Source organism: Triplophysa rosa, linkage group LG6 (assembly GCF_024868665.1).
Source record: "Triplophysa rosa linkage group LG6, Trosa_1v2, whole genome shotgun sequence".
Classification (NCBI taxonomy): Eukaryota; Metazoa; Chordata; class Actinopteri; order Cypriniformes; family Nemacheilidae; genus Triplophysa; species Triplophysa rosa.
The window spans coordinates 7,703,144-7,729,595 of NC_079895.1; the positions used below are offsets into that span (position 1 = coordinate 7,703,144).

Consider the following 26,452-nt stretch of genomic DNA (forward strand, 5'->3'; position numbering starts at 1 on the left):
TAAAACAAGAAAAAAGGACATAAGACAAATTTGTGCGGAAAATCTCAGTTTTAATGTCACGTAATGGCTGTTTTTTATGATTTTTTTATGACAGAACAAACACCCAAGCTATTGCCAAATCAGTAACGTTTTCAAAACAAAGTTACAAAACAATCAAATAAGAGTATATTCCATATATACAAACATAACAAGTTAAAGGCATCAGAAATATATTTCGCTAATTAATTTGTCAAAAATTGTGCTCGTTGTGGTAGTGTACAGTGCTCCATTAAGACCGGGAACTTCATAACAGTGTTATGGTCCTACTTGACCTAAAGAAATGAAGATCTAACAAAATAAAATGAATATTAAATGAATATCTGTGTTAAAATGTTTTTAAGAATACAGTCAGGTTTGTTAAAAGCCATCCAATAAAAGATACAGCTGATTACATGACTTTGTCATGCTACAGCATTTAGTTATGATTCTGTCCTTTTGGAGAATGTTGAGGCACATGGTGGAACAAGAGTTACAATGTAAGATGAATAAAAAAATATATAAAACTCAGCATTTACACTCAGCATTAAGCCTCATCCAAGGTCCAATATTTCAGTCAAATACTGAGCAGTAATCGTGCAGTGCTCACGAGTATCTGAAAGGGTTAATTCAATAAGAGCCTGAGAATTTCAAGCAAAACTAAAGGCAGTACAAATGAATCATAGAAACAACACACCCACTTGCTAGAATACAACATGCTTCCCAAGATAAAAAAAACCTATTATGAGACTCTTGTTATCCTCGGCCACAGTAACCAATGAAAGCACTCGTTAGAACCCCCCATATGTTCTATTGCCTTCTACCAGTGAATGCATGCAATAAACCCCTCTTTCCTGTCAGATGCTGGACATTACGTCCCTCTGCACAAGATTTAGTCTTAATGCGTCCTCTAGTGGTGTCCAACTGCATGCCACACCCCCCTGTCCCGGAGGGCTATGTAATAGTAAAGTAAAAGCTACGGCACAATGACAGGTTCCCTAGGCTCACTGCATGACGGAGGACGTGTATTCAGGACGACGGGTCTGGACGATTTTAGGCCGGGCGCTTCTGCCTCCCTCCATGTCCTCATCGTTTCCTGAGCTGTCCTGGCCACTCTCGCAAACGTGAACGACCACACTGGGTGTGGTGGGGGTTCCTGGTTGGAGTTCATACTTTTCACCTGCAGTAAACATAAAAGAGTTATTTCTAGAATGGTGAAAAGGCTCAAATCTTTTGTGATGACAGCAACTGAGTAACAGGTAATTAAAGTGTGACATGTTAGGTGTGATGTACCTGGCCCAAGTCTGGCGATGGCACACAGAAGGTCATAGTTCATGACAGGTGTGGCGTCCTGGGCCTGCTCCCAACCCACAGGAGGGGATGGAGGAGGTGAAAGGAGAAACTGCTTGTCTGGTTTAGGAGGTTCTAGGCGTGGACTGCCAATGTGTACAGACTAGAATGATGAAAGGTGGAAAAAGAAAGATTCATTAAAGAAAATCCGTTATTAAAACGTGAGCATTACAAATCTGACAATAGTAGGATTTTTTTGCCTAACTAAAAATATTTTTGTTCCATTCAATTCAATTCAATTTTATTTATATAGCACTTTTCACAATGTGCTTTGTTCCAAAGCAGCTTCACAGGAGAAAATAAGAAAAACTGAAAAACACAAAAAAGGTAAAAACAAGGACAGTGCATGGTGTTTATAGAACAATCAAGATTATTCTAGTAAATAATATCTAATAAATGCAGTCTCCCGGTGGTTTATTTAGCATATTTTGCATTAAGTGAACGCTTGGCTGAAAAGATGTGTCTTTAATCTAGATTTAAATTGGGAGAGTGTGTCTGACCCTCGAATAGTATCGGGAAGGCTATTCCAGAGTTTAGGTGCTACGTATGAGAAAGCTCCGCCCCCTTTGGTAGATTTAGTTATTCTAGGTGTTATCAAAAGTCTGGAGTTTTGAGATCTTAGAGAGCGTGATGGGTTGTAGTGTGGTAGAAGCTCTGTTATGTAGGTAGGGGCTAAACCGTTTAAGGTTTTATAAGTAATTAAAAGAACTTTAAAGTCAATACGATACTTAATGGGTAACCAGTGAAGGCTTGATAACATTGGAGTTATGTGATCGCATTTTCTGGACCTGGTTAGAACTCTGGCAGCTGCATTCTGTTCTGTTCCGTTTGCCGTAAACATTATTTTCTGTTACACTTGCTATAGAGAAATCAAACTGTTCCATAGTCCACATAGCTACATATTATGTATAGTTTCAAACTCTGCCATAATTGGCTATAATTATTTTGCTTTACTTTTGCTTTAAACATGTACCGTCATACTTGGTCACACCTGGTTAGAACATTAAATTACGTTTTTATAAAGGACTAAAAGTACAATGTATAATTTGTGTGTCATTATTATTAATTACTCATTGTATTTATTTGTTATAGGAACAGTTCACCCAAAAATTTTAATTCCATCTTCATTTACATTTACTCACCCTCAATTATTTTAAATGTGTAAAAAATGTTTACAAGCATTCCTCAAAAATAACTTTCATTTGAAACATCACGTTTGAAACAATTGAGGGTAAGTAAATGAAGATGGAATTTTCATTTTTGGGTGAACCGTTCTTTTAACAAATAAATAAAATTTACATTAGAATTATATGCTATAACAATAAATTAGCTACAGAATTTTGTAAACATTTTTAATGTAACAATTTATTAACATTTAATTATGGATTAATATTGCTTATAAGTGTTTTTTATTAGATGACATACCTGGGCAAAACAGAGTCGCACCTCCCTCCCATTGAAGTCACTTTTGTGGAGTTTTGCTCTGGCCTCCGCGGCTGCCAGAGCATTGCTGAAGTTAATCCTCACCCGACGGAAACTCTTGAAGAACTGGAAGGTAACGTTTCTGTCGAAGGCACGAAACAGCTCCTCGAAACTGGCCTGCAGGCGAGAGAAAATCATTAAGTTCATACAGTACATCTGGCATCTATGCATGTCTTCATGGAAAGAAAAATACATTTAGCAGGCGACTCAAGTGCACCAACAATCCCCCATGGAGGTTAGGTGCCTTGCTAAATGGCACGCTGTTGAAAGGTAACCTGGAAAACCTTTCTAACCACTTAAGCCTGAACCGCCAGGCTACCGGCACTCTGCTTTAAAACCGTGGCCATAAAATGTGAGTGCGCCGAATTCATTGAGCTCGTTTTCTGGAATACTGGCAGATTGATATTCAGTAAACGTTTCTATAATAATCTGTGCTGACGCACAAGTACTAATCTAATACACATCCTAAAAATGACCACGTCTGTCGGTGCTCCGTAAGATATTGGTTTCCAAGGTAACAGAGACTTGCCGCATGCTGTGAGCACGCAGACGGACACGACAAAGAAAATCTTGATGGATCAAGCTAGGATAGTAGAGTATGAATCATAAATCTTATTCCTGTTGTGAATGCACGTAAGAGGTTACATCACATTTGGAAATCTATAACCGTTCAGCTACATAACACATTTAGTCCACCTTAAAGGGTTAGTCAACCCAGTCATCATTTATTAACCCTCGTATCATTCATGTGTGGAACACAAACGAAGATATTTTGAGAAATGTCTTTTGTATCCATAAAATGGAAGTCAATGGGGTCCAATGTTGTTTGATTACCAATGTTGTTAAAATGGTCTTCTTTGTGTTCTGCAGCCATACAGATTTGGAATGACATATTTATCGAAAATAAAAATGTCTTTCTATCTCTTTAATGAACATTCAATGTTTCCACAGTCAACAACCACAACCAACCAAGTAGTTTATTAGATGAGCACATCCAAGTAGGTCATTCAGCCACAAATCACACAGGTCATTCAAACATATCAGCTCATCATCATTTGGAGATCTTTCTAGACACTCACGTTCTACAATATCTTATTTTCTTAAATCATAAAACTGAATCCTGTAATCCAGTAATGTAAATGCCTTACCCTCTCCTCGGGTCTGTTAAAAATATCTGGATCCTCCAAGGAGGCGATAAGGCAGAAAGGGTTGCACTTCATTGTTTTCAGATGCATGACTGATACCCGTTGACGGAGCCTCCTGAGGACTTGCGAGGTCAGAGAACGTAAAGGGCTGGGGCTGAGACGCGTCCGTTTTGCCTTCCCCAGTGTGATGGTGCGAAGGATCCCTGCTTCAGGAAACAAACGCTGCTTCACAGCCGATTTTCTTGCTTTCCAGACAGTCTGAGACTGCAGTTGACGCAGGACAGCACCAGCAGAGAGCCTTGAGCGCTCACAGACAGGAAATAGGTCAAAGCCAAAACCGGCGGTGCGTATGCATAAACCCTCTAGATAAAGATCCACGTGATGTTGCTTTGCACAATTTAAATCGTCTGGAGGTGACCGTGCTCCTTAACCCACCGTAAAAAAGCTTTGTAAGACTGCAGCTCACCCAATGCCTTTTTATACGAAAGCCTCTCTCAGCAGCACAACCCCAAGCACCGCCCACTCAAGGGGAGGGGGGAGCTCTGCTAGCAGACTCCACCCCGCTTTCCCATTCTGCACCGAAACGTCCGCTCTGCTGACTAATCACACACACACACACACACACACACACACACACACACACACACACATACATACACACCCTGAGAGTGCAAGTCTTGGAAAATATGTGCCACTGCTTTCCATAGAGCTCGGTCAATCTCTGTGTTATTCTGACACACCATTTCAGGACATGTGGTAAAACAATGATCTGTATCACTCATCTCAGGTCTCTTACATGGTGCCCCTCCCATCTTGATGGAAAATCTAAATCAGCAGAGCCGGGCAGAAGGGCAGCTGTGTTATCAAGCGCACCCTGCAGCATACTTTCCATGGGTGTTTATTCCCCTAGTTTTCTCTTCTCAGACTCCAGGGGCAGTTGATTTGTCCCTGTGTTATTAAAAAGCAGCTTTTCTGGATTTGATTGTAGTCTTTGTTGTTGTTTCCTTTTCAGCTTATGATATGTTAACACTTTTTCATAATGCAGTTCATGTTAATATTGGTATGCTAGTCAAGTACATTTTCAAATATAGGTACTTTATCGGAGTGTTTTTACTTGGAAAAAAAGTACTTCACAGCATTATAAAGTGCATATATACTTTTTTTAATCCACATTGTTTCATAAATACACGTTTTACCTTTAATACTTACATAAACCCACATTTTAAAGGAACAGTTCGCCCCAAAATGAAAATTCTGTCATCAATTACCCTCTAGTTGTTTTAAACATGTATAAAATTATTTGTTCTGTTGAACACAGAAAGATATTTGGAAGAATGTTATCTGACAGTTCTGGGGCCCCATTGACTACCATAGTAGGAACAATTTAAAGTAAAAAATGCCCCAGAACTGTTTGCTTTCCTAAATTCCTCAATATCTTCTTTTGTGTTCAACAGAACAAAAAATATACAGGTACAATATAGTTTCCTATTATGGTAGTCAATGATACCCCAGAACTATCAGTTGGTAACATTCTTCCAAATATCTTCCTTTGTGTTCAACCGAACAAGATTTGGAACAACTTGAGTACGAGTAATTCACGACAGAATTTTTGGGTGAACTATCCCTTTACGTTTTTTTTAATTGACGCACAATGGTTAAAAATCTAGTTTTAATCTACTTGCGTATTAAAGGTAAAAAATGTATTTAGGAAATGTAGTGTAGAGTAAAGAGTATGATATGCTTTATAATGCAGTTAAAGGGATAGTTCACCCAATTTATTCACCCTCACATCATTCAAAACATGTATATGACTTTCTTCTGTGGAACACAAAAGAAGATATTTTGAGAAATGTCCAACAATTTGTGAAATTGACCAACATTCTTCAAAACATCTTTTGTGTTCTGCAGAAGACAGAAAGTCATATACATCTGAAATCACATGAAGGTGAGTAAATGATGAAAACTTTTGGGTGTACTCTGATAAAGTACATATGTTTTTTTTACTCGAGTAGGGTAAAAATACTTGGGTCCCGTCCAGTGTCCACCTCTGATTTGTATATTTTAACGTATGATTTTATCTTCGTACAATAAACAATTTGGTGTCGGTTTCCACTTGCAAAGTAAAACCAGATGAGAGCCACTGCTATAAAATATTACACCATATCTGGACAAACATTCAAATTCTGCCATCCCAGTGCATGATCTTCTGTCTTCAGCTAAAAACAAGAACAAAGGTTTTCTGTGATGCACAAAAACCAATGAGATTGGTTATTATCAATATTTTTGATTTTATAATATACTCTTTGTTTTGATTGTTAGATAATTATGTTTAAAATATAAATATTTTCCACAGCCCACATAAGCACCACTGTTTGATGTGTCAGCGGACGGTCACAACTTCGAAATGTCCACAGCTTGACAATTCTGACTAACTGGTATTTTCCAGTGACTGCACATAAACAGGTTTAATCAACAGACCAATTAATTCTCAAATAATATTTCCCATACAAATATAACCTTGAGGTGAACATACAAGCTAGCAATTCCTCACATACCTTCCACTCAAAGTTACCCCCCCTCAATCTGGTAAAAGCTTTCATGTGTGAGATAAGCCTAGAGATGTGTACTCGAGCTTTAAGCACCTGTCATTCATGTGTGCAGATGTGTATAGAGTCTACAAGCTGGGAACATTGTTCCAGTGAAATCATTCCTCTCATGAGGGAATGGAAAAGCGAGAAACATGAAACCAATTTAAAACAACAAGAAGGAATCCAGGGTGGAAAAAAGCGAACGGGGCATGGTTGTGTTGCTGTAGTTTTATATGGGCGGAAAGTGTCTAACGGGTCTTATTATGCGTACAACATAAAAATCTGTTGAGTACGGTAGAGTACAACAAAAACATTACGTTCAGATCAGCTTGGAATGGGATGAGATTTTATCACAGCATGTTAAAGTAACAATATATGATTGCATACCGTCACTGAAATTAAAAAATAAAGTTGTCATTCGGAGTCAACAAATGAGATCATGTGCTGTCACTGTCATGGCAAATGAAGTTAATAATACAGTCCAAGACTCACATAAATATACTATTAACTCTTAAAGGCAATAGAAAATAAGACGATTATTTACCAGCAATGTAATGTTTCACACAATTTCAACCTGCTTACTACTAATTTCAGCCAAAATTGAGCATCTGCAGTGACACAAGTGAAGAGCAGGACTTATTTTAAACTTTCAGTAATCCAGTCTTTACCCACTTTAAGAAGAAATTAGACACATATCACCCACTTGACCAGTGAGTGCAAATGGGACACTTATCTTCATGTGTTAAAGCACCGATGCAGGAAGTGGGTTTCCAAGAAAGTTTCGACATGAGTCAAAGTGTTTTGTTTATAAGCCCCTGCCTGTGGTTACATGAGGTCAGAAACTGGTTTGTACGGGGAATGTAAATTCATCGATCTAAATAACAGCTTATATTTTCAACAGACTAGATATCCAATTTAATTTATGACACCTTGAGAGGCTGTGCAAGTGTCAAAAGTTATTTTAGACTTTCCACTGAATGCAGTAACCAAAGTGGATTCTTTCATCATGAGACAATCAGCTGACTATGGAAAAAAACCAAGCACTTTGACACATTTACTGCCCCACATTTGGAAAAAGAATAGACCGGGACACTCTAGAATTACACAGCCAATTCCAGAAAAGGAATACTTATATAAACTTATTTATGCAAAGCTGAATAACCCATTTAAATATTAACAACAAGTAAAATGAATATTTGACCTGTTTTGTCCAAGTTGTTTAGGTTATTTCCGCTGATCGCAGAATTGGCATTTTTAGGTGAACTATCCCTTTAAGACTTTCTTTAAGCACTCCCTCAATATTAAATCTTCGTTACCTAATAGGCTTTGAACAGCCACATGAAAAGCGTCACCCTACAAGCAGATCACAAATCTGCGTGTACTACACTAGTTTGTTTATAGATGTGCCACTGTAAATAAACCAGTTTACAGATGTGAGGGTGGAAGATGGCATGACAATGATAAGTGATGAATTTGGGATTGTGTACTGGCGTAATTGTTCATCGTATTACTGAGGTAAACAAACCAACCACGTCAAAGTACAGGTAAAAAAACGCTGAAAATACTAAATGAAAATGCGTATTCTAGAGGTATAGAGGTACCCAAACACGCGAGAGTGACATACTTCCAGCATGAGAACTGTCAACATGTTTGTGACATAATTAAAAACATTTGGGCGATTCCAGAATTATGGTTTATGGATGTGACATTTTCAGTCAAAAAGGTATTTATTACCAATATATTGAATCATCTGTTTGACTAAACCACTGATGACATCAGAAAAATATCAGTCAAAGAACGAGTTTTCTATTTTAAAAAGAGGAAAATCCATGCGCTATGAATGTGAAAAAGGACACGTTTTTGAGAGAAAACATACTTCGTAAGATTTCTGTGAATTAAAATGTACAAACCAGAAGCAATAAGACCCAACCAATGGAGAAGGACTGGCTCTTAATTAAATAGTTCTTTTATTTTAATTTTAATTTGTCCATTTAAGAGGAATATGGACCGTTATGGATGTGACAATTGAATGACTATGGAAAACTATGTTTTAAAAAAATACAAAAATGCTTTCAAAACTCAAAAGAGACATCACATGGGTTTTAAAACCACCAAATATTGACAACTGACCTATCAGTATGGTAAAACCCCATTCGGTTTCAGTTTCTCCACATCGATGTGAACAAATATTCGAGAAAAGTGTAAGAATCTGCTCTTGTCTCATTGCTCAGATCAGAAATAATATTTAAATTATAATACACATCCTTGTCATTACTTTCCATTTCCACATTGCAAAACACAACGGAACATACTTTCCTTTTCTCCATTCTCAACACCAGACCATTTTCCGAACTCTCATCCCATTTTAACTTAAGGTTCTGGCCCTATTTGGAATATTGAAAACATGCTGTCTGAACTCAAACAACCGATTTGGACTTTGAACGCCTTTTAGTCATTGGACCCTTTCCTGTGTATTATGCCATCACATAATAAACAATTGCTCATTTATCAAAAGATCAAAGTAGTTTTAGCATCCAAACATTCCAACAAAAACCTGCATTGTGTGTCTTTGTGGTAAACCAATCTCTAGGTTTCAATGTATGAAAAGAGCTTTAGAAACACCAGGACATTTCTCTATGCTGTAATAACAATGTCTACAACCTGACTTAAGGCTGTCTGATGAAGGGGATTTGTGTTACAGCTCAACAAAAGTGACGTCAAGTGGAAAGTTTCCTCAGCCACGACAAACACACCTATTCACCATTCTGCAATGTCATAATCAACCAGTAGGGAAATCGCAAACAAATGAGCACAATAAGATGGGTTATTTATTGCTTTGTTTGGCCATTTAACTCGTGAAGACTTCCAGAAACTTCTTAAAGGATGCAGCAGATAAATATAATACATCTCTATTTACTCTATTTCCGATGCATCATAAGCTGTCATTATTAAACCGATGAATGTGGAAGGATGAAATGCTACACTTTCAGATCAGAAAGCATGTTACAGATAAATGGTTTAAAGATTCCAAAAGCCCTGGATTGAGCGAACACTTCTACAATAAGAATGTTCTTTCCCCAAGTTCCTGTTCTCTTTTTACAATAAAAAAAGAAGCTGACAGGAAGAGTCAAGTCATTCAACTGATGTCTAAATAAAAGCTCCTTTGTCCAAAAGTATACACACAAAAACAGATAAAGCAGCTAAAAGCACAGCAGTTAAACATCTTACCCAAATCAGAATGAAGTTCATGAATATTTTTATACAACACTGATACTTCAGTGTCCTACCACTAACCATATTTTGGTTACATAATCATCAAAACAACTTGTTACATCATATTATTAAAGGAATATATCTGGATCTCAAGCTTTTGGCTCATTTAATAAGATTACTCTGAAGATTACATGTGATGTTATCTAATGAGCCATAAATCTGAGATGAAGATGGAGCTGGAGCTTATAAACACACAAATACAGACACACACAAATAGCCTTTTTGCACACAAAAAAAAGAAAGAAAATTATCACATTTTACCCTCATGTCATTTCAAACCTGTAGGACTAACCCTTAACCAAATAACACTGGCCCCCATTGACATCCATTGTATGGACACAAAACCACCAAGACATTTCTCAAAATATCTTCTATTGTGTTCCACAGACGAAAGTCATTTTCAGGTTTTGAAGCACATAAGGGGGAATAAATGATGCCAAGTTTTTCATTATGGGTAAACTATGCATTTAATGACAGCATGTATTCTGTATCTCAATTGGCATGAACTTTTGTGTTTGTATAAAACCTGATAACCCACACTATCTCAGCATAATTTGAGAATGTTCCAAAGAACATTTTGTGTGCTTCAAATGACAAAAGACCTTTTGTAAAAAGTCAACATGGACAATGTGTCGAATTAGCTAATATTTGATTAAACGCATACAAACAGTAGGCCCTATAAGGACTTTAAAGCACAATATCTCAATTTGTTTATGTCTGGACTAAAAGGGAAAATATGAATACATTTTTAATCTGTTCACGAGTTAAATAGATTTAAATAGTGTTATTAGAGCACAGCAAACGTAAATTTTACGTAAGAACACATCGTTTATAAACGTTGGTGTATATATTTATATATATATAGGGATATTAGGGATTATACATCCAATGCATATGGCATATTAAATCAGATGAACATATCGTACTTATATGTAATGTTACTCACTCTTAAAGAGCTGTCAATGACAAAAATTTCCACAGGAACTTTCCAGGCCAGCAGTGAATCAGTCAGGTCGGTAAAGTGTACGTCCACTGTGGCCTCACTGTCCTCGTTTTTTGACTGCTGCATGATGTAAATATGAAAACGATTGTCAAGTAATTTAGCCTACCAAAAGCGGCGTAAAATAAGTAAACTGAATTACAATGGAAAGAAATGGTAAATAATCTCTAACGTTAGATCATAAATGATAAACTGAGCCAACTATCCTGTATGAGAATTTCAACGTCATTAAACGACTCGCACTCATTTTGGGAACAGATTTATATACCGACATGGACGTGTTTAGTTGCTCTTTGGTAAATGTGAGCCAAACTAGTTGTTTGTTTGTACCTCGACCGGTTGTTGTAAAAGCTCGATTTAGCCCTGCCTTTGCGGAAAACAACACCAGCTGCACCATCGCACAGTACTTCCCGTTTCCTTTAGAGATGTATTGCGTGATTCCAGCAGGGGGCGCTAAGACATATCATGATTATGTCACTATGCTGTATGTGTATGTACTATGTAGCAACCTTTGTGCTAGTTATTTTCTGACGGCGGCAAAATGTTGCCAACCAATTTTTTATGTGGATCGATCCTTTTTAGACCCCATTAAAATCTTCCTTGATGAAAAAAGAACGATATAAATATCATAAATTACTCAGTTTAATAATGACAAGTGTCTTGGTTTAAATGAAACTTATATTGGCCTCTAGAATTTGTGTTGCTTTTTTCAGAAGGGTTCTTGGAGAGTTCGTTCACTATGAAGTTTAAAACATTGGTTTGGGGAAACACATAGGGTCCATAAATTAAAACAATACGCAGAGAAGACGTAAATGTACACAAGCTGTTTACACTCAACATACCAAACCAATTTAAAGTAAATGTGCGCATTCTGCCCGCTTATTCCATCACGGTATGCGTTTAAGAACTCATCAGATATGAAATAACGAACACAATTTCAGTCATGTAAATGGTTTCCTTTAATATTTGATGTTGCATTATATACACAGTGTGTGTCATGTTTCTCAGTGTAATGAAAAGGATAAAAATACAAGTTACTCTAGGAATGTGGCGCTTGTACTTTAGATGCAAATAACCTCAAAAGAGCCTTACACATTGCCACCATACTGTACTTATTTAATAATTTTTTGTTTGTTTTAATGAAGTGACAGCAAAATTAGACTTTATTCACAATGTTAAAAAGAAACACACCTGCTTCACATTCCCAGTACCTTCCACTGTCTATCTTTACTGGTAAATGATTTGTCTGAAATTAAGCTCTTGATTTTACAAACTTCTGTCAACGCAGTGAAACAAGGTGTGTATCACTTTGTGACTGATGACAAAGATTCAGAACCAAATCTAACTTAGCAGGCCGCTTCATGTTTAACATCATGAACTGTTAACCTGTACATGTCAACCGCAGTTTTTCTAAGATGAATAGAAGCTGTTTTCTCTTACATTATGAATTGGAAAAATTTTATCCACAGAACCAGTAAAGACCGAATAAGGGTGAGGTAAAAAAAGACTTGGAAAACCTATACAGTATACAGCACGATTTACATTACGTGCCTTAACTACAGCCTTAATGAAAACGTTATGCATTTTACACCACCCCTCTCCCTAGAATGATGACAAGATGACATTTTTAGCTACTGTAAACACAGTATATCTCAGTCATTTCATATTAAAAGATAAATCAGCGTTTTATTCCATCAAAGTTGGTTGAGTACAAGGGTGCATTTTATGATTTCTCAGACTAAAACTGTAAGTAAAAATAATGTAATTCCTCCGATTTTTAGATAAAGCCTGGCCACAACGTCAATCACCAGCAAGCAGCGAAGGAAGGTTCAATGTATTTAAAAGAAAATCTGTGGTCAAAACCCTTTCAATGCACATCGATGGAAACATCATTCATTAAGTACAGTACTCAAGTACAGTCACAATTCTGAACCTCAACGTTTAATCGCTTTCACAAAAGGTGTTAAGGAACAAATAACTGAATTATATTTACCATCAATGTACTTAAACATGTGATTAACATTTAATGACTCTTAAAAGACTACTCTTTAAAGACTAAAAAAAAATACTACTAAAACGGTCACATCTCTGCAACGGAAAGATCTGAAAATTTGTTGGACCAACAGCTCTGACCTGTGATCCAAGTTGTCATCCACCAAAAAACTGTATTTTTTGGGGGGCATCTATAAATCTGAGTTAAATCCACCAGAAATCCTTCTTAATGGCATTAAGAGGCACCATATATAGTGAAGGTGAAAACCTGAAATCAAATTATTTCACTGTCAGTCTACAAAGAGAGCATGTTTGTGTAACCCCTTTGCTTTGACATACTGAATGGTCTAATCTGGTAGTTCAAGTCCTACAGTAAAAAGGTTCCTGTAGCTTGCAGGACAATTTAAAGAAACCACTTAAATCAACTTGGCATCAAGTGTCCAGATGCTTAAACGTCCGACTCCTGTGAGCAAACCAAACTTCATTTATAATGATAAAATGCCCCTGGAGATGTTCATCCTTAAGTCTCAAGCCACAGGTGTCCATTGTCAGGACTGCAGATGAGATCCAGGAGGACAGGCGGTTACTGTAACAGTTAAAAACATAAGAGGTCACTGAAAGCAAGCAACAGACGTATGCCCACATACTAAATAGCTGTACGAGTCGCTACTCAAAATTTAATAAATGACACTCACCCGTTTCTCGTCGTCGTCATCATCATCATCTGAAATGTGTGGCCGTGCAATACTCATCTCCTCCTTACTCTCTGCGATCTGTTTACACTTCTAAAACAGACATGACCAACAAAAACTAAGTCCTGATAATACAAAAGTTTCTTTGTTTTAACATATGCTTTACTGAGAAACTGTAAACACGCAATCTCACCTCGGTGAACTCCTTGATGCTCATGCTGTTAGCCTGTTGAGCCACCTTCCTCTTCACCTCCTCAATACTGGCCAGATTTGGTGTGGGTGCTGGAGGGGGCTTGTTGGTAATGGTGGGAAGGGGAGCCATTGGGGGCATAGCTGCCAAAGCACCCATGTTAGAGAGAGCTGCTGTCATGGTTGCGGCAGTCATGCTCGCCACGGCAGCGTTCATTGTCATGTTGGGCATTGCAGCCATGCCTGGTAAACCCATGTTCAGATTCATAGGTAAACTGGGCATGGGCAGTGGCAGGGGCAATGACAAGGGGGTTGGAGACGGGGTTGGTAAGGGTAACTGGAGGATTGCCTTTGGCTTGAGGCTTTCGGGTATGGGCATTCCAGCTTTAGCACACATAGCAGCGGCATTAGCCTTTGCGATCTCTAGCAGTTGATCTTTATCTGGGAGAGAAAATAATTCAAGAAAAATTCACAATTATTTTTTAACTTGAGCATTAGTAAATTGACCTCATGCTACAAACTGTATACTTGAGAGGGAACAACAGGCATATTTACCCAAGTCGGTAAGGCGTGGTGGAGTCTTGCTAGTACTTCGTCTGGATCTCGAGGTGGACCTCCTTTTGCGGAGAATGAGAATCGGGGAGTGGCTTGGTTCCCGTTTCCATCTATCTCTCCTATCAAAGGACTTCCCTCGAAACACTGGTCTCCTCCGACGAGACACGGAGCGGGATCTTCTGGACCGTGACTGACGAGGTCTTGACCGTGACCTTGATCTCCTTTTTCTAGCGGGGGAACGGGATTTGGATCTCCTTTTCCGGGCTGGCGATCTAGACTTTGACCGTTTCCGCTTAGGGGACTTTGATTTTGAGCGCTTGATTCTGGTGTGAGATTTAGACCTTGACTTTCCCCTCCGACCAGGTGATTTCGATCGCGACCTCCTTTTCCGAACAGGCGACCGGGATTTTGTCTGTCTCTTTCGACTGTGCGAGGGAGACCTGGATTTGCGTTTTCTCACGGGAGACCTTGACCTCCTCTTTGTGCTCACAGATTTGGATTTGGATCGCCGCCTCTGAGTTGAAGAAGCTGATCTGGATCGCTTTCTCCGAACAGGTGATTTGTTGGAGGACTTGGATTCTTTTTTAACTTTACTTGGAGAAGGTGATCCTGAACTTCCTGAACGATCATCTTGACCTGACCCTGCATGCTGAGACTCTGGTGAGGAGGATCTGGATCGATTTAGTCTCCGTTCACATTCAGAGACATCCTCAGAGTCTACCTTGATTTCTTTACTTTGTGTGTCACATTCTGATGATGGTAAATCCTCATCTGGAGTCTTTTGCATGGAGGTACATTCAGTAGACACTGGTATCCAACCACTCGTCTCAGCTGTCTGTTTTACTTGTATGCTTTCCTCCTCAGTATCAATTTTAGTGTCTGACGTTTCTTTAGAAATAGCATCCATTAAGGATATTTCTTCTTTAGCAGGAGATTCAGATTGTGCTTTCTTGGCAGGAGAGGGACTTTTGTTTGATGACTTGGATCTGGATCTTGACGTGTCTCTCCGTGAAACAGATCTTGACCGCTTGTCTTTTTTCTTTTGAGTCTTTCTTGCCTTAGGGGATTCAGACTTTGAATTGTGTGAAGATGACCGTGACCTAGATTTTTTACAGCACTGTGGAGATACCGATTCAGACTTTGTGCTGTGAGGACTTTTAGACTTTGACCTCTTTTGACGGACTGCAGGCGAACTTGACCGTGAGCGTCTGGAGCGTTGAGGCGACCGAGACTTGCTTCGCCGTCTCGGTGTTCTCGAATTTGATCTCCTTCTATGCACAGATCTAGATCGTCTATTTCTCCTAGATCGACTAAAAATCACAACGGATCTTGAGCGTGTCCGTCGCCTTCTTACAGATCTAGACCTAGACCGCCTTGTCCGAGATACAGGTGTCCTCCTTTGAGAACGGGACCTTGAACGTCTTCCTCTCCGTACGGACCTGGATCCTGATCTTGAACGACGATTCATCCTTCGAGATCTTGAGCGTGATCGCCTTGCTTTTCCAGCTGACCTAGACCTTGATCGATGACCACGTCGTGGGGACCTTGTCCTAGATCTTTTAGTCCTTGTGCGAGATCTTGAGCTGGAACGGTGCCCTTTTCTTCCAGAGAAAGACCTTGACCTGCGTCCAGGCTTTTTCGTCACTTTAGATGGTGATCTTCCTGAGGGAGATCTTGAATCTCTTCTTTTTGCACGATTCTTGCCACCAGAAGCAGACAGAGACCTCTCCCTAGAAGATGACCTGTCTTTTTGACGTCCTGATTTACCGGAGGACTGCTTTGGAGTTCTGGAGCGACTATGTTTGGTTTTAGTCCCTTTCGAGCCTGAAAGTGAACGAGACCTTGACCTGGAAATGGACAGTTTCTTTTTCTCTCTCCGATTGCCATTTTCTTCCTTTACAATGTCCTTCAGCTCAGCTTGCTCTTTGAGCACATTATCTTGCTTGGGGATGATATCAGGAAGTTCTTGGACTTTACTAATGGTTTCATGCTTGTCAAGATCTTCCACTTTTTTGTCCCTCTCATCGTGTGTCACATTATCTGCAATGAGTGTATGTGCAGCCTCAGGAGACACACTTCTCATTTCTGGTTTCAGACTTTCAACTTCGTCGTGATCAGACGTGATCTCTCTCTTTATATCGTCCAGTCGAGATGGGCTTTCTTTCAATTTATCTTGTAAAACCTTAGCTGCAGTGATGGGTGATTTTCTGTCCAACTTCACTTGAGCTTTTAGTGATTGTTTGGATTCAGGTTCTGATTCTGACCCTGACGCTGAGGTACTCTCTGATCTTGAGCGAGATGAGGATTTTTTCTCTCGCTGCGCCTCCTCTTTCCGTCTTTTCTTCTTCTTCTTCTTACTTGAACGATGTTTCGGTTTCTTAACCTTTGTATCACCTTCCCCATCACTATGGTCTGTCAGAAAAACATAGAATTGTGGTTGTCAAGTGTATGCAGTTATTTAACTATGCATGTTGTTACACCTGTATTCAATTCACATTTTTTGAAACCCTGAATGCATATATAATAATTCACTATAATAGTTATTAGTCTAAGAAGCCTTGTAGTTATCAAATAAATGCATGCATACCTTCTGTACAGTTTTTTGTGGCATTTGTATGATCATCAATGTTAGAGGAGCCATCTTTCTTTATGCTGTAAGAAAAACATTAAATGCCTTAATACAGCATCTGGGAAATGTAAAACAATACATTTTATTTAAGGCTGAAACGATTCCTCGAGTAATTCGAATACAAAAAATCATCAAGGCAATTTTTGTTGCCTCAAAGCCTCGTTTAATCCATTTAACTGCAGTACACACGGAGCACTGCGTTTCCCCACGGACCATTATTACTAACGCACAGCCCACTAAACTCTATACATGTTACAGGGTTCTCAAGTCTCACGCATTCACCGTGAGACACGCATTTTAGTCTGTTCGCACGCTCACACGTATTTCTCATGCTGATAAATAAGTGATAGCTTATTGAAATGGTGAACTTCTATTTTACTTAGTTCTAGTCTATTTTGCAAGTGAAACTTGTTTTCCGGCTGCATTGAGTCCATAAAACTAGATGTGGACTAGTGGATGCCGAATCCTGTTATTTACATATGTCATCTGTCTGTTCTGCGTGTCTGAGTGAATGAACTGCACAGTTTAACGTGCTACATGAATTTGTCTGCGCCTGCGCTTTATGAGGACATGACAGATGAACAGATTCATCTCCAAAGTTGCTCTGAGAGTTTATTTCACAAACATTTTATTGTTTGAGTGAAGAAACAGACATACTAAAAAATAAGCGTCTTCTGACAACCTGCCAAAATAAAAGTATAAGACAGATATATACTATTATTTAATAGTAAAAAAAAGAAACAAACTAATTTAGATAAACTAAATGCATCATGCATAAGCTTATTTATACATTTGTATTATATTGCATTTTGAATGTAATATGGCAATGTAATGTATTAAATGGGTTAACTTTTAACAGATTTTAATGCATGCAATTTCAGCAAATAACATTTTTATTTTTTCTGATAAGGAAACAAATTAGTTGTTCATTTTAAGAGACCTGTCTTATTTTCTCTTGTATATTTAGTATTGCTCTTTAACAAAAAGTATTATTATCCGAATACCCGATTAATCGATGGAAAATCCGTAGAATACTCGATTATTAAAACAATCGATAGCTGCAGCCCTAATTTTATTACATAGTGTTGTGAATAAACCAGACAAACGCTCACCTAGTTCTTGTACGAGAATCTCCATCTGACTCTACCCCAGATTCAGAGCTGCTCTCTTTATCCTCCTTACGCTTCTTACGTTTCTTTTTACTTTTGTGTTTCTTATGTTTCTTGTTTTTCTTCTTTGGTGTCTCGCTTCCATCCTTAACAGAAATGCCTTCATATGGAACAGCAGTATCAGATGGTTCATCATCTGTGGGACAAAGTTTACATACACATGTAGATGTGAACACTGCTGGTATGAAACAAAGCACGGTCTAACATCATAAGAAATATGTCCGTGATCTTAACACTTTCACTGACATCTACAGGTGTGGATGACGCACCATACAAAAGCAACAGTCAGTTTCGGTTCCCATGCCATTCTAGAAATGTGCGATTTATTCTCAGAATGAAAGTGTATGACAATAAATGTGTTACTGAATGTTGGCTGGTTATTTGAACTTTACAAGCTTAACACTAAGTTCACAAAGAAAAAAAAAATTTTTTCAAGGATAAAATATAATATTGAAGAAATGTCTTGTAATGATGAAAAAATAACTGAGTACACATTTAACACTAGACAATGATAAACACAAACCGTGACAGTTTAAATTTTGGATTAGAATTGTGTATGAGATTTAGAATATGACAGTAACTTTAAAAGATATCTGGCAGAGCAATATGGGAGAAACAATTTTATACTGGAATAAACAAAAAGCTTCAGCAATTTTGCACAGAACTTCTAAACAAATGTCTATATGATGAAAAAACTTTACACAATAACTTACCTGGACCGGTGTTTATGGCACACTCCATTTCAGAAACTGATGTCATTGAATCCCACTCTTAGCTTTAGGTTATAATTGTTGTCCTTGTTCAACAAACGAAGACACAGAAAAATGTCTTAACCTTTAGTTTTTCACTCTGTAAAGAAACAAAAAGCCTTTTAACCTTACCAATACAACTTCAATATATTTTAAGTAATTTCTCTTCAGAATAAAGTAAATATGTAATAAACATAAAACATAAACCATGAAAATAGTTTAGAACAAAAAGTTTTCTTCTGATTCATTGTAGCTCTGACATTAACCATCACTTTACACTTGAGGCAAGTGAGAGATTGTTAAGTGTGCATACTACTAAAACCTTCCAAAGTTACATATTATAAACAAATAGTATTAAATTCAAGAAAATAGGAAAAAAAACTAATGTGGAATAAATTAGAAAGTTACAGGCTTGTTACATAATATCTGACCCACTTGGATGAACACACAAACCCTCCTGGCACTCAAACAGCAGAGCTGTTGTATAATAAAAGCCTGTTAAATCACTTTGATTCCCACAGGATGAAAACAGTGATGCAGTTTTGAGGTCTTATATATTTATAAGCTGGAAAATCCACTAAACTGTGTTATGCATGGAACCGTGACAGTTCAGAAATCACAGTAAATTTGAACTCTATAATGTACCCTGTACAATACAAATAACATTGAGGCATCATAACATCTAATTTCGTGTGCGGTCTAAACATGATGAAAGGAAGAGAGCTGCAAACTTAACATTGTGACTATGAAGACTACAAAGATGATTATATATGTCAACAAAAAATGGTGACGCAATACTAAAATTACAGCAAAATGAACGAAACTTAACAGTGATGACATGATCGACACTCCAAACAATACAATAACATAGACAAGTACCGACACAAAATTACAACAATGACCACATGTTCAGCCCAAATGCCAATGTTTACTAGTATTATATAGGGCTGTGCAAAAATACCGATACATGTAACTATCGCAATATTTTTTTTCCGATAGTGTATCAATAGTGATACCTCTACTATCGATAATTTTTTTAAAGCATGTCGTATACATACGGCCAAAAGTAAGTGGAAGCGAGCATGGCGAAAAATATAAGAATGCTTGGAGCTCTCAGAGCTGATGTGTGGGTGTGCTTTGGTTTTAAAAATAAGTAATGGAGTAATGAGTTATATAAAATAATGCTGTTTGTAGGCTTCGCAAGTCATGACACAAGTCACTTGGCTACTGCAGTGCATTAGACAAAAAGTTTATTAAGAAAAGTAACAATGAAAATTATTGTGCTTTCACGGATGTGACACCAAAACATTTACAGCACAGATGAAGCAGGGGTTTAAACTGCCCATGTTCAGTGTTTTAACTGTAATGCACCACAACAGCCAAGTGACTTGCGTGACCCACCTTATTCCCCTGTGCTACCCACTTGAGGGGCGCAATCCACAGTTGATCTAAAGGTCCATGCATCGCACATCATGGCCACTCTGCAGAGGTAAGGGATGTTTTTACACTTATCCTTACAGAAAACCCCCGGTGGTGCACAGCATGTTGTATTTCTAGCTCTACTTTTGACATTTTCTACTTAAAGTATTGCAATATATCGCAAATGTGTATCGTATAGAAATACATAGCAATATATTGTATCGTGACCCATCTATCGTGATATGTATCGTATCGGGAGGCACTTGCCAATACACAGCCCTAGTATTATAACAAATATGTGATTTTCAAAACCGTAAAACACTAGGAATAAGCTACATATTATATATTTTCTTTATTGATTGATTGATATTCCTATAAAAATCAGCCGTTTAAATTACAGTGACAAATACTGCAGATCAAGCATTTTCAGATCAAGCATCGCCACAGCCCACCATAAACAAGTATTGTACTATTGTGAACTGTGATAGCAAAACCGACTAGCATGGTAAATAGCGCGCGAGACATGGCTCGCGAGACTGGTGTAGTACCAAAAACCGACCTAATACGCTTAAAAATTTACGCGAAATTTTTAGCACGTTTTATTGACATACCAACACAAGTACTCGTTATAAATCCCGTTAATTTACGTAATTATTACGTATCGTTTCATTCAGACCGCAGATTCGCCTTCCGCACGGCTAACCTAGACACGCGCATATCCTACAAAGGCTAACTACAAGCGTGCTCCGAAACTAACCACTTATTTCTCCACGTGTAACTTATTGTTGTAACGTTAGGTACCGGCAAAATAGGTAAGGTGGGAGAAAAACATAGCAATTTATCAAAAATCAAGGTTGGTTGACTATTTCGCGAGTCACGCGGACGAAGAATGCTTAGCTCACGTTAGCTTAGCATTGCACTTGCGACAGGCTTTAAGGCAAACACGCCGCGTGACTGCTATGGTTGAACATCCTAAGCTCGGTTGTTTCTGTCGTATAAATGTACAAATCCTTAATAGTTCTAAACATATATTTAATCGACAGTAACTCACCTGTGCCACCGATTACTTGATCTGTATCAGTTACGAAAGCTTGGGAAAGTTGCGGACTGTTGGTCGCCATGACATTCCGACCACAGTCAGTCCGCCGGTATCCCAGAAACACACGGGACCCTCTGATTTCTTCGCTTTGTTTTTACAGTAACTACAAGACTCACAGCGGCATCTAGTGTTAATATGAATTAAAACACACATTCATTTTTTCTCAACAGATTTGACTGGTACAGTAGCTACAAAGATACAGACACTGTGCTGTTATCATATATAAAGAAAAGTGCTTTATTGGCATAATTACTTCCTTCATGTCTACCTTTGATTTGCCACAGAATATGCAAAACAATGAAAACAGAAAGAGACACAATATGAGTATAATTCAGAGTAAAATTCAATTTAAGTCCATTTTTAAACAGGGAAAGCAGCAGCAGAAGTGTGTACATCAAATGCTTCTTAGCACTTTAAAAAGGGAATTTGCATTCATTGATGTAATAACATATTTTTTTAAATGTACTAATTATGCAGTTTGGTAGATGTTTGATTCCAGGCATCACACATACTAGTAATATGTATAGACTGAATGCACTGCCAGTCGCTTTGAAGAAAAGTGTCTGTCAAAGGCATCCATGTAAACACACAAGGGATGGTAGACGTTGTAAATACTAGCATTTCCTGCAGAGGGCAGTATAGGACCACGAGTCAACTATAATACTTGGAAAATACTTAGTGTAAAATAGCAAGAAATAGCAGGGAGTATAAATGAAAATTGTGTCATGATGAAACAAACCAGAATCACTTTCAATACAGAGGCTGTATTTGCATATTTGAATGCTTTGATTTATCATTACAACACAAGTCCAGCCATTCTCTACTAATTCGTTTGCAAGGATCTTGAGTGTTGAACTGTTAAAGCTGATCTGATTTTTCTACAAATTAAATGTTATTGGTATGAAAAGTGAATTATATTTGTACAACTTGACTGATAAATCTAACTAAAAAGTATAGAAAATGTCTTGAAAATCTTAATTAAAAATGTTGCACAGTCTAATTGGTTCACAGTGTAGGGACATGTTGTTGCATTTAGAATCAACCGAGGGAGCAGTTGTATCACAATCTATGAACTCAGTGACATTTAAAACTAAACTATAACATTAAACATTTAATTTCAGAGAGTGTTACTGCAAATGGTAAGCAAGGGGCTGTTTAAATGGTAACGTGTTGTGATGTTGAAATGGTTTTCGCAGAATTAGTTAAGGTGAATGAGGTAGTTAACTTATCTCTAAATATTGCAGCAGTTGCCTTGGTAACCCTTTGCGTTTTCCAGATAAGCACCGGCAAGTGTTATAAAAGTCTCATAGGTGAAAAAGTGGGATGTCCTTTCGAAACCTGTTGCGGTGACTATATCTAAAGCAAAAAAGAGCAGGACTGCATAAGAATCTTTTCTTGAGCTCATTTTCTTGGAAGAGCGCAGGCATCTTGTGTCACAGACAGTCATAGTGTTCATCTTCCCTTCTGCATAGACAGTGCATACAGTCTGACTCATTTCTGCACTGTAATTACAGCCAACATAATTGTAGAAAAGTAAGACCAGTACTTTTTGCTTTTAACAGTTAGACCCTTGTTTTCGAAGAGGAAAGATGAACATGATCTTCATTGAAGCTTGCATCTGACCTTGATTCAAGTTTCAATGCAGTAAGAGCAGCATGAGATATCTGGTCTCCAACTGTTATCTGACTGAAATTGACACACATGATGTTATTAAAAGTGACCAGCAGAGACCATTGGTGATAAATTGTCTGAGATCTAAAAGCAGCACAGACTCCATGAACCGCCACACTCAGCTTTTAAAAGCTTGTCTATAGGCAAACAAGGTCTTATTCTTTGCGTCTGTATACTTCATCAACTCAGCGATTTCAAAATGCATACCATCATACCATACGTCTGTATCAGATGTCCTTGAAAACCTAAGAAATACTCAAACCATTTCCTTTAAAGTCTTATAGGAATGTGAATGAGTTTTGAACAAATGACTAATTCCGGGAAATATTAACTGATGTAATTTCAGGAGAGGACATCTTTTTTCCACTAAGTTGATTTTACAGCATGCACATTATAAAAGCTCCGAAGAGCTAAATCAGATTCCATTTTGAATTGTCCTGTTGTTTTCTGCTCAAATAACACATTAATGACTTGCTTTTAGGCGCTTCGACACAACACAGAGTCATTTAGACATAAGACACACACTGTTGGTACTCTGAATTCCCCACACAGGGGCTTAATGCACTGCAGGGGATTGTCACTCTTTCCATGTTGATGGCAATTCTTGCATTGTAACCTCTTGAATAACCTGTCAAAAATTTGATAGAACTGTAGAAAATAATTTACTTAATTTCATTTGCATTTCAAGACAGGTTTCTGTTTGATTAGCCACTGCTTTTACCTTTCATTTGCATATAGTTTGTCAGTTAGACAGGCACCTGACGCACACAGTTTCATTATTTATTTGCAAAAAAAAATGTATATACTGTAGCAGCGCCACTTATTAGTACTTTAAAAGGGTGCTTTTAAACCAGCTCTTATTAACCTGCCAACACTAATAATGTACAGTGGGACCCCGCTCTCATCTACCGAACAGAGAGGAGAGATAATAGCTCTGGGTGCTCTGTTCTGAAGACAGTACACCTTGTTGCCTGAGGGAACCGGTACACAGGGTAGGCAATTAAAGTCTAAATGACACGCTCACATCATACCACAGGAGTCTGCGCTCAAAGAGCCGTTCTAACTTTCATTGTCAGTCATCACGGCCTGCTAACGTCTTGCATCTATTTTCAGAGGCTTCACAGCAGGACTGTAAAAAATGAGAAGTTTTCATTTGTCATGGGAAGGTATATTAATGTTATTGGTTTCGCTTTGTTAAATTAAGCCAATAGACCTACAGTACCAAAGGTTTGCAGCACACACCTATTCATTTTGTATTGTTATTTCACTATCATTCTTCATTGTTATGTATCTTTTGTCATAAAATAGTGACCAAAACTATCAAATAACACAATGAAAGCGTAGAAATGATATACATGTAAACAAATAAAAATGTATTTTCTTTTCTTTTTACCATTTTCAAAGTAACCATTACTTTCCAAGATTATCTCTGAGGGGATGTTTTTAAACCGTTTTCAAAGTTGCCATGTCTGTTTTACCTTTATTATTTGGTCTAACCAGAAAAAAAAACAAAAATGTATGTGTGAACACAATTTATATTTGTGAATAGCTTTAGGGTTAACAAATTTCAAGGTTCAAGATGTTTTATGTAAAAAAAATATTTTCACTCACATGTGTCACGACTTTTGACAAGAACTGTAAGAGTTTATGAGAATGAGATGAAGACAGTTTGACTGTAGTTGCTTCTGCAATGGATATTAAACGCAAACTGTAAAATCTCTCCGAGTGGTTTATAACCTTTTATGAGACATCGCCACCCACACATGGAAACAAATAATGATGACAATATTTCAATCATTTTGACACCCAATTCATTGTTTTCTCTGTAAAACTGTACGATTTGTTATTTTATTAGACTGCTACAGAGAGCTGACTAACACATGGCAGTAATTCATTTTAACTCCACCCTTACAATGTAATATCTGTTTTCATGTATAATTTCTTATATTATTTTATAGCACTATTTTTAGTATATTTGTATGTTTTACATCGCTAAACGTATGGCTAAAAATGACTTGCATGGAACACGTCTGTAACACTAGAGTAGTCCGTGGCCACAAAACATAAATTGTGATGAACTGTGGCAGTTTGATGGACATTTAATCCAGATGGGTCCAGTGTGAGAACATGATGCTATATTGAATTACTCACATCCTCAGTGGGTAAAATGCAATTAAGCTATGTAAAAAGAGAGAGTATGTGTGGTCTGAGGAGGAAGGTCAATGGGGTTAGTGGTGTATCATTTCTAATCACTGCAATGGTGACACCATTTCAAGCAATCCCAGCTCCGATTAGATTTGACAAATCCGCCATTATATCATAATAGCGGCCATTACCACAGCCTACTTTTTTAATATAAAGCAGTTGGTGTGCAGTATTAGTTGCAAAGCTTTTGGGGTACTAACATGTGTGCATTCACTGCATGCAATGTCTCATATTGTGACGTCCCAGCACATTTGCCCATGTGATATTGCTTTTTTAAAATCAGTTATACACAATATGGTTATTCAGACACATCTTGATACTCCAGGTTTTCCATTTCCTTCTTTCACTCCAACTGGGGAGAAAAAATAAAAGCTCAATGTTTTATCATATATTTCTGCCAATACCTCTGCCTACATTTCTGCACAACGTGAAATATGATACGCATCTTTCGAGTGGAATGTCCACTAGAGGCACGTTTTTTCTCCGTTCTAATGTGCTTTATTAAAAGTTACGAAGCAGACACATACACAAAGTAAAAAGGTTAGAGCACCTAACCCCACTCCCACCCACCCTAATCCTAAACCATCCACTTCCCAACCATATAAAACACAGAGCAAGCAAATACAAGTCAGCCACGGGTATTTATTGCAAACACTGACCAAAAACAGTATAAAAACATTAAAAACAGGTCACATTACATTCGGAATCTTCTAGAACCATACGATATCATTGTGAGATGAGCACATACGGTTTTAATTAACGATGATCGCTCCGGAGGTTAGCGTGTGACGCAGTCGGAGCTGTACTGCCAATAGGCTCGTTCGACTTGATGCGGCGCCGCAAGATCCGACAGGCGGATGACATCAAAGTACCGCGAGAGCGATTCGAAAGCAAACTTTTTATCGTTTTTCGAATTGCGAATTTTTCGGATCTTCTTACGAAACCTCTACCCTAACCCACACCCTAACCCTAACCTTACTCTAACCATCTAAACTACATATGATTGTTAAAATTGACGAAAAAACACGTTTGGGTGATCACGTCCGACTCCAAACACCAAGGATTTAGTGAGTGCCTCAAGTCGAACAAGCCTAATGCCATTTCATAACGTAGGCGAACGTAACGACGCAACCAGTCACAAGTCACCAGAAGCCAATGCCATTTTAAAATCGAAGCTGGCGTAACTCCACAGTTCCAGCGGCAATTTTTGAAATCTGTCACTGTGCGCAG

The 26,452-nt window shown here is 37.9% G+C and overlaps 2 protein-coding genes across 4 annotated transcripts; both read right to left on the reverse strand.

Moving 5' to 3' along the window:
• Positions 1-16: 16 nt before the first annotated feature.
• On the reverse strand, positions 17-11,234 carry rcan1a (regulator of calcineurin 1a). 2 transcript variants are annotated; one of them, XM_057336496.1, is made up of 4 exons: positions 10,800-11,234; positions 2,791-2,964; positions 1,309-1,468; positions 17-1,195 (listed from the first exon to the last, which is right to left on the reverse strand). In XM_057336496.1, the coding sequence occupies exons 1-4, from the start codon at positions 10,920-10,922 to the stop codon at positions 1,020-1,022; spliced, it is 633 nt and encodes a 210-aa protein (XP_057192479.1). In that variant the 5' UTR covers positions 10,923-11,234; the 3' UTR covers positions 17-1,019. The 2 variants fall into 2 exon arrangements, with proteins under 2 accessions (XP_057192479.1, XP_057192481.1); XM_057336498.1 differs by lacking the exon at positions 10,800-11,234 and adding an exon at positions 3,996-4,515.
• Positions 11,235-11,796: 562 nt separating this feature from the next.
• On the reverse strand, positions 11,797-21,417 carry sona (SON DNA and RNA binding protein a). Of its 2 annotated transcripts, none has more exons than XM_057336505.1 (8): positions 21,299-21,417; positions 18,793-18,928; positions 18,023-18,215; positions 16,869-16,933; positions 14,282-16,693; positions 13,731-14,167; positions 13,541-13,630; positions 11,797-13,431 (listed from the first exon to the last, which is right to left on the reverse strand). In XM_057336505.1, the coding sequence occupies exons 2-8, from the start codon at positions 18,836-18,838 to the stop codon at positions 13,429-13,431; spliced, it is 3,246 nt and encodes a 1,081-aa protein (XP_057192488.1). In that variant the 5' UTR covers positions 18,839-18,928; positions 21,299-21,417; the 3' UTR covers positions 11,797-13,428. The 2 variants fall into 2 exon arrangements, with proteins under 2 accessions (XP_057192488.1, XP_057192489.1); XM_057336506.1 differs by having other exon boundaries at positions 18,793-18,875; positions 21,299-21,411.
• Between the last annotated feature and the right edge of the window lie 5,035 nt (positions 21,418-26,452).

What these genes read in the sequence shown, in the direction of transcription:
- rcan1a (XM_057336496.1), bottom strand. Translation starts at nt 10,922, where the DNA reads ATGCAGCAGTCAAAAAACGAGGACAGTGAGGCCACAGTGGACGTACAC. An exon ending in TGCGACTCTGTTTTGCCCAG is followed by an intron (nt 1,469 to 2,790) that starts GTATGTCATCTA and finishes TCATCATTCTAG; the next exon opens with TCTGTACACATTGGCAGTCC. An exon ending in CATCGCCAGACTTGGGCCAG is followed by an intron (nt 1,196 to 1,308) that starts GTACATCACACC and finishes TGTTTACTGCAG; the next exon opens with GTGAAAAGTATGAACTCCAA.
- sona (XM_057336505.1), bottom strand. Translation starts at nt 18,838, where the DNA reads ATGACATCAGTTTCTGAAATGGAGTGTGCCATAAACACCGGTCCAG. An exon ending in GATTCTCGTACAAGAACTAG is followed by an intron (nt 16,934 to 18,022) that starts GTGAGCGTTTGT and finishes TTTTTCTTACAG; the next exon opens with CATAAAGAAAGATGGCTCCT. An exon ending in ACCACGCCTTACCGACTTGG is followed by an intron (nt 14,168 to 14,281) that starts GTAAATATGCCT and finishes TTTCTCTCCCAG; the next exon opens with ATAAAGATCAACTGCTAGAG.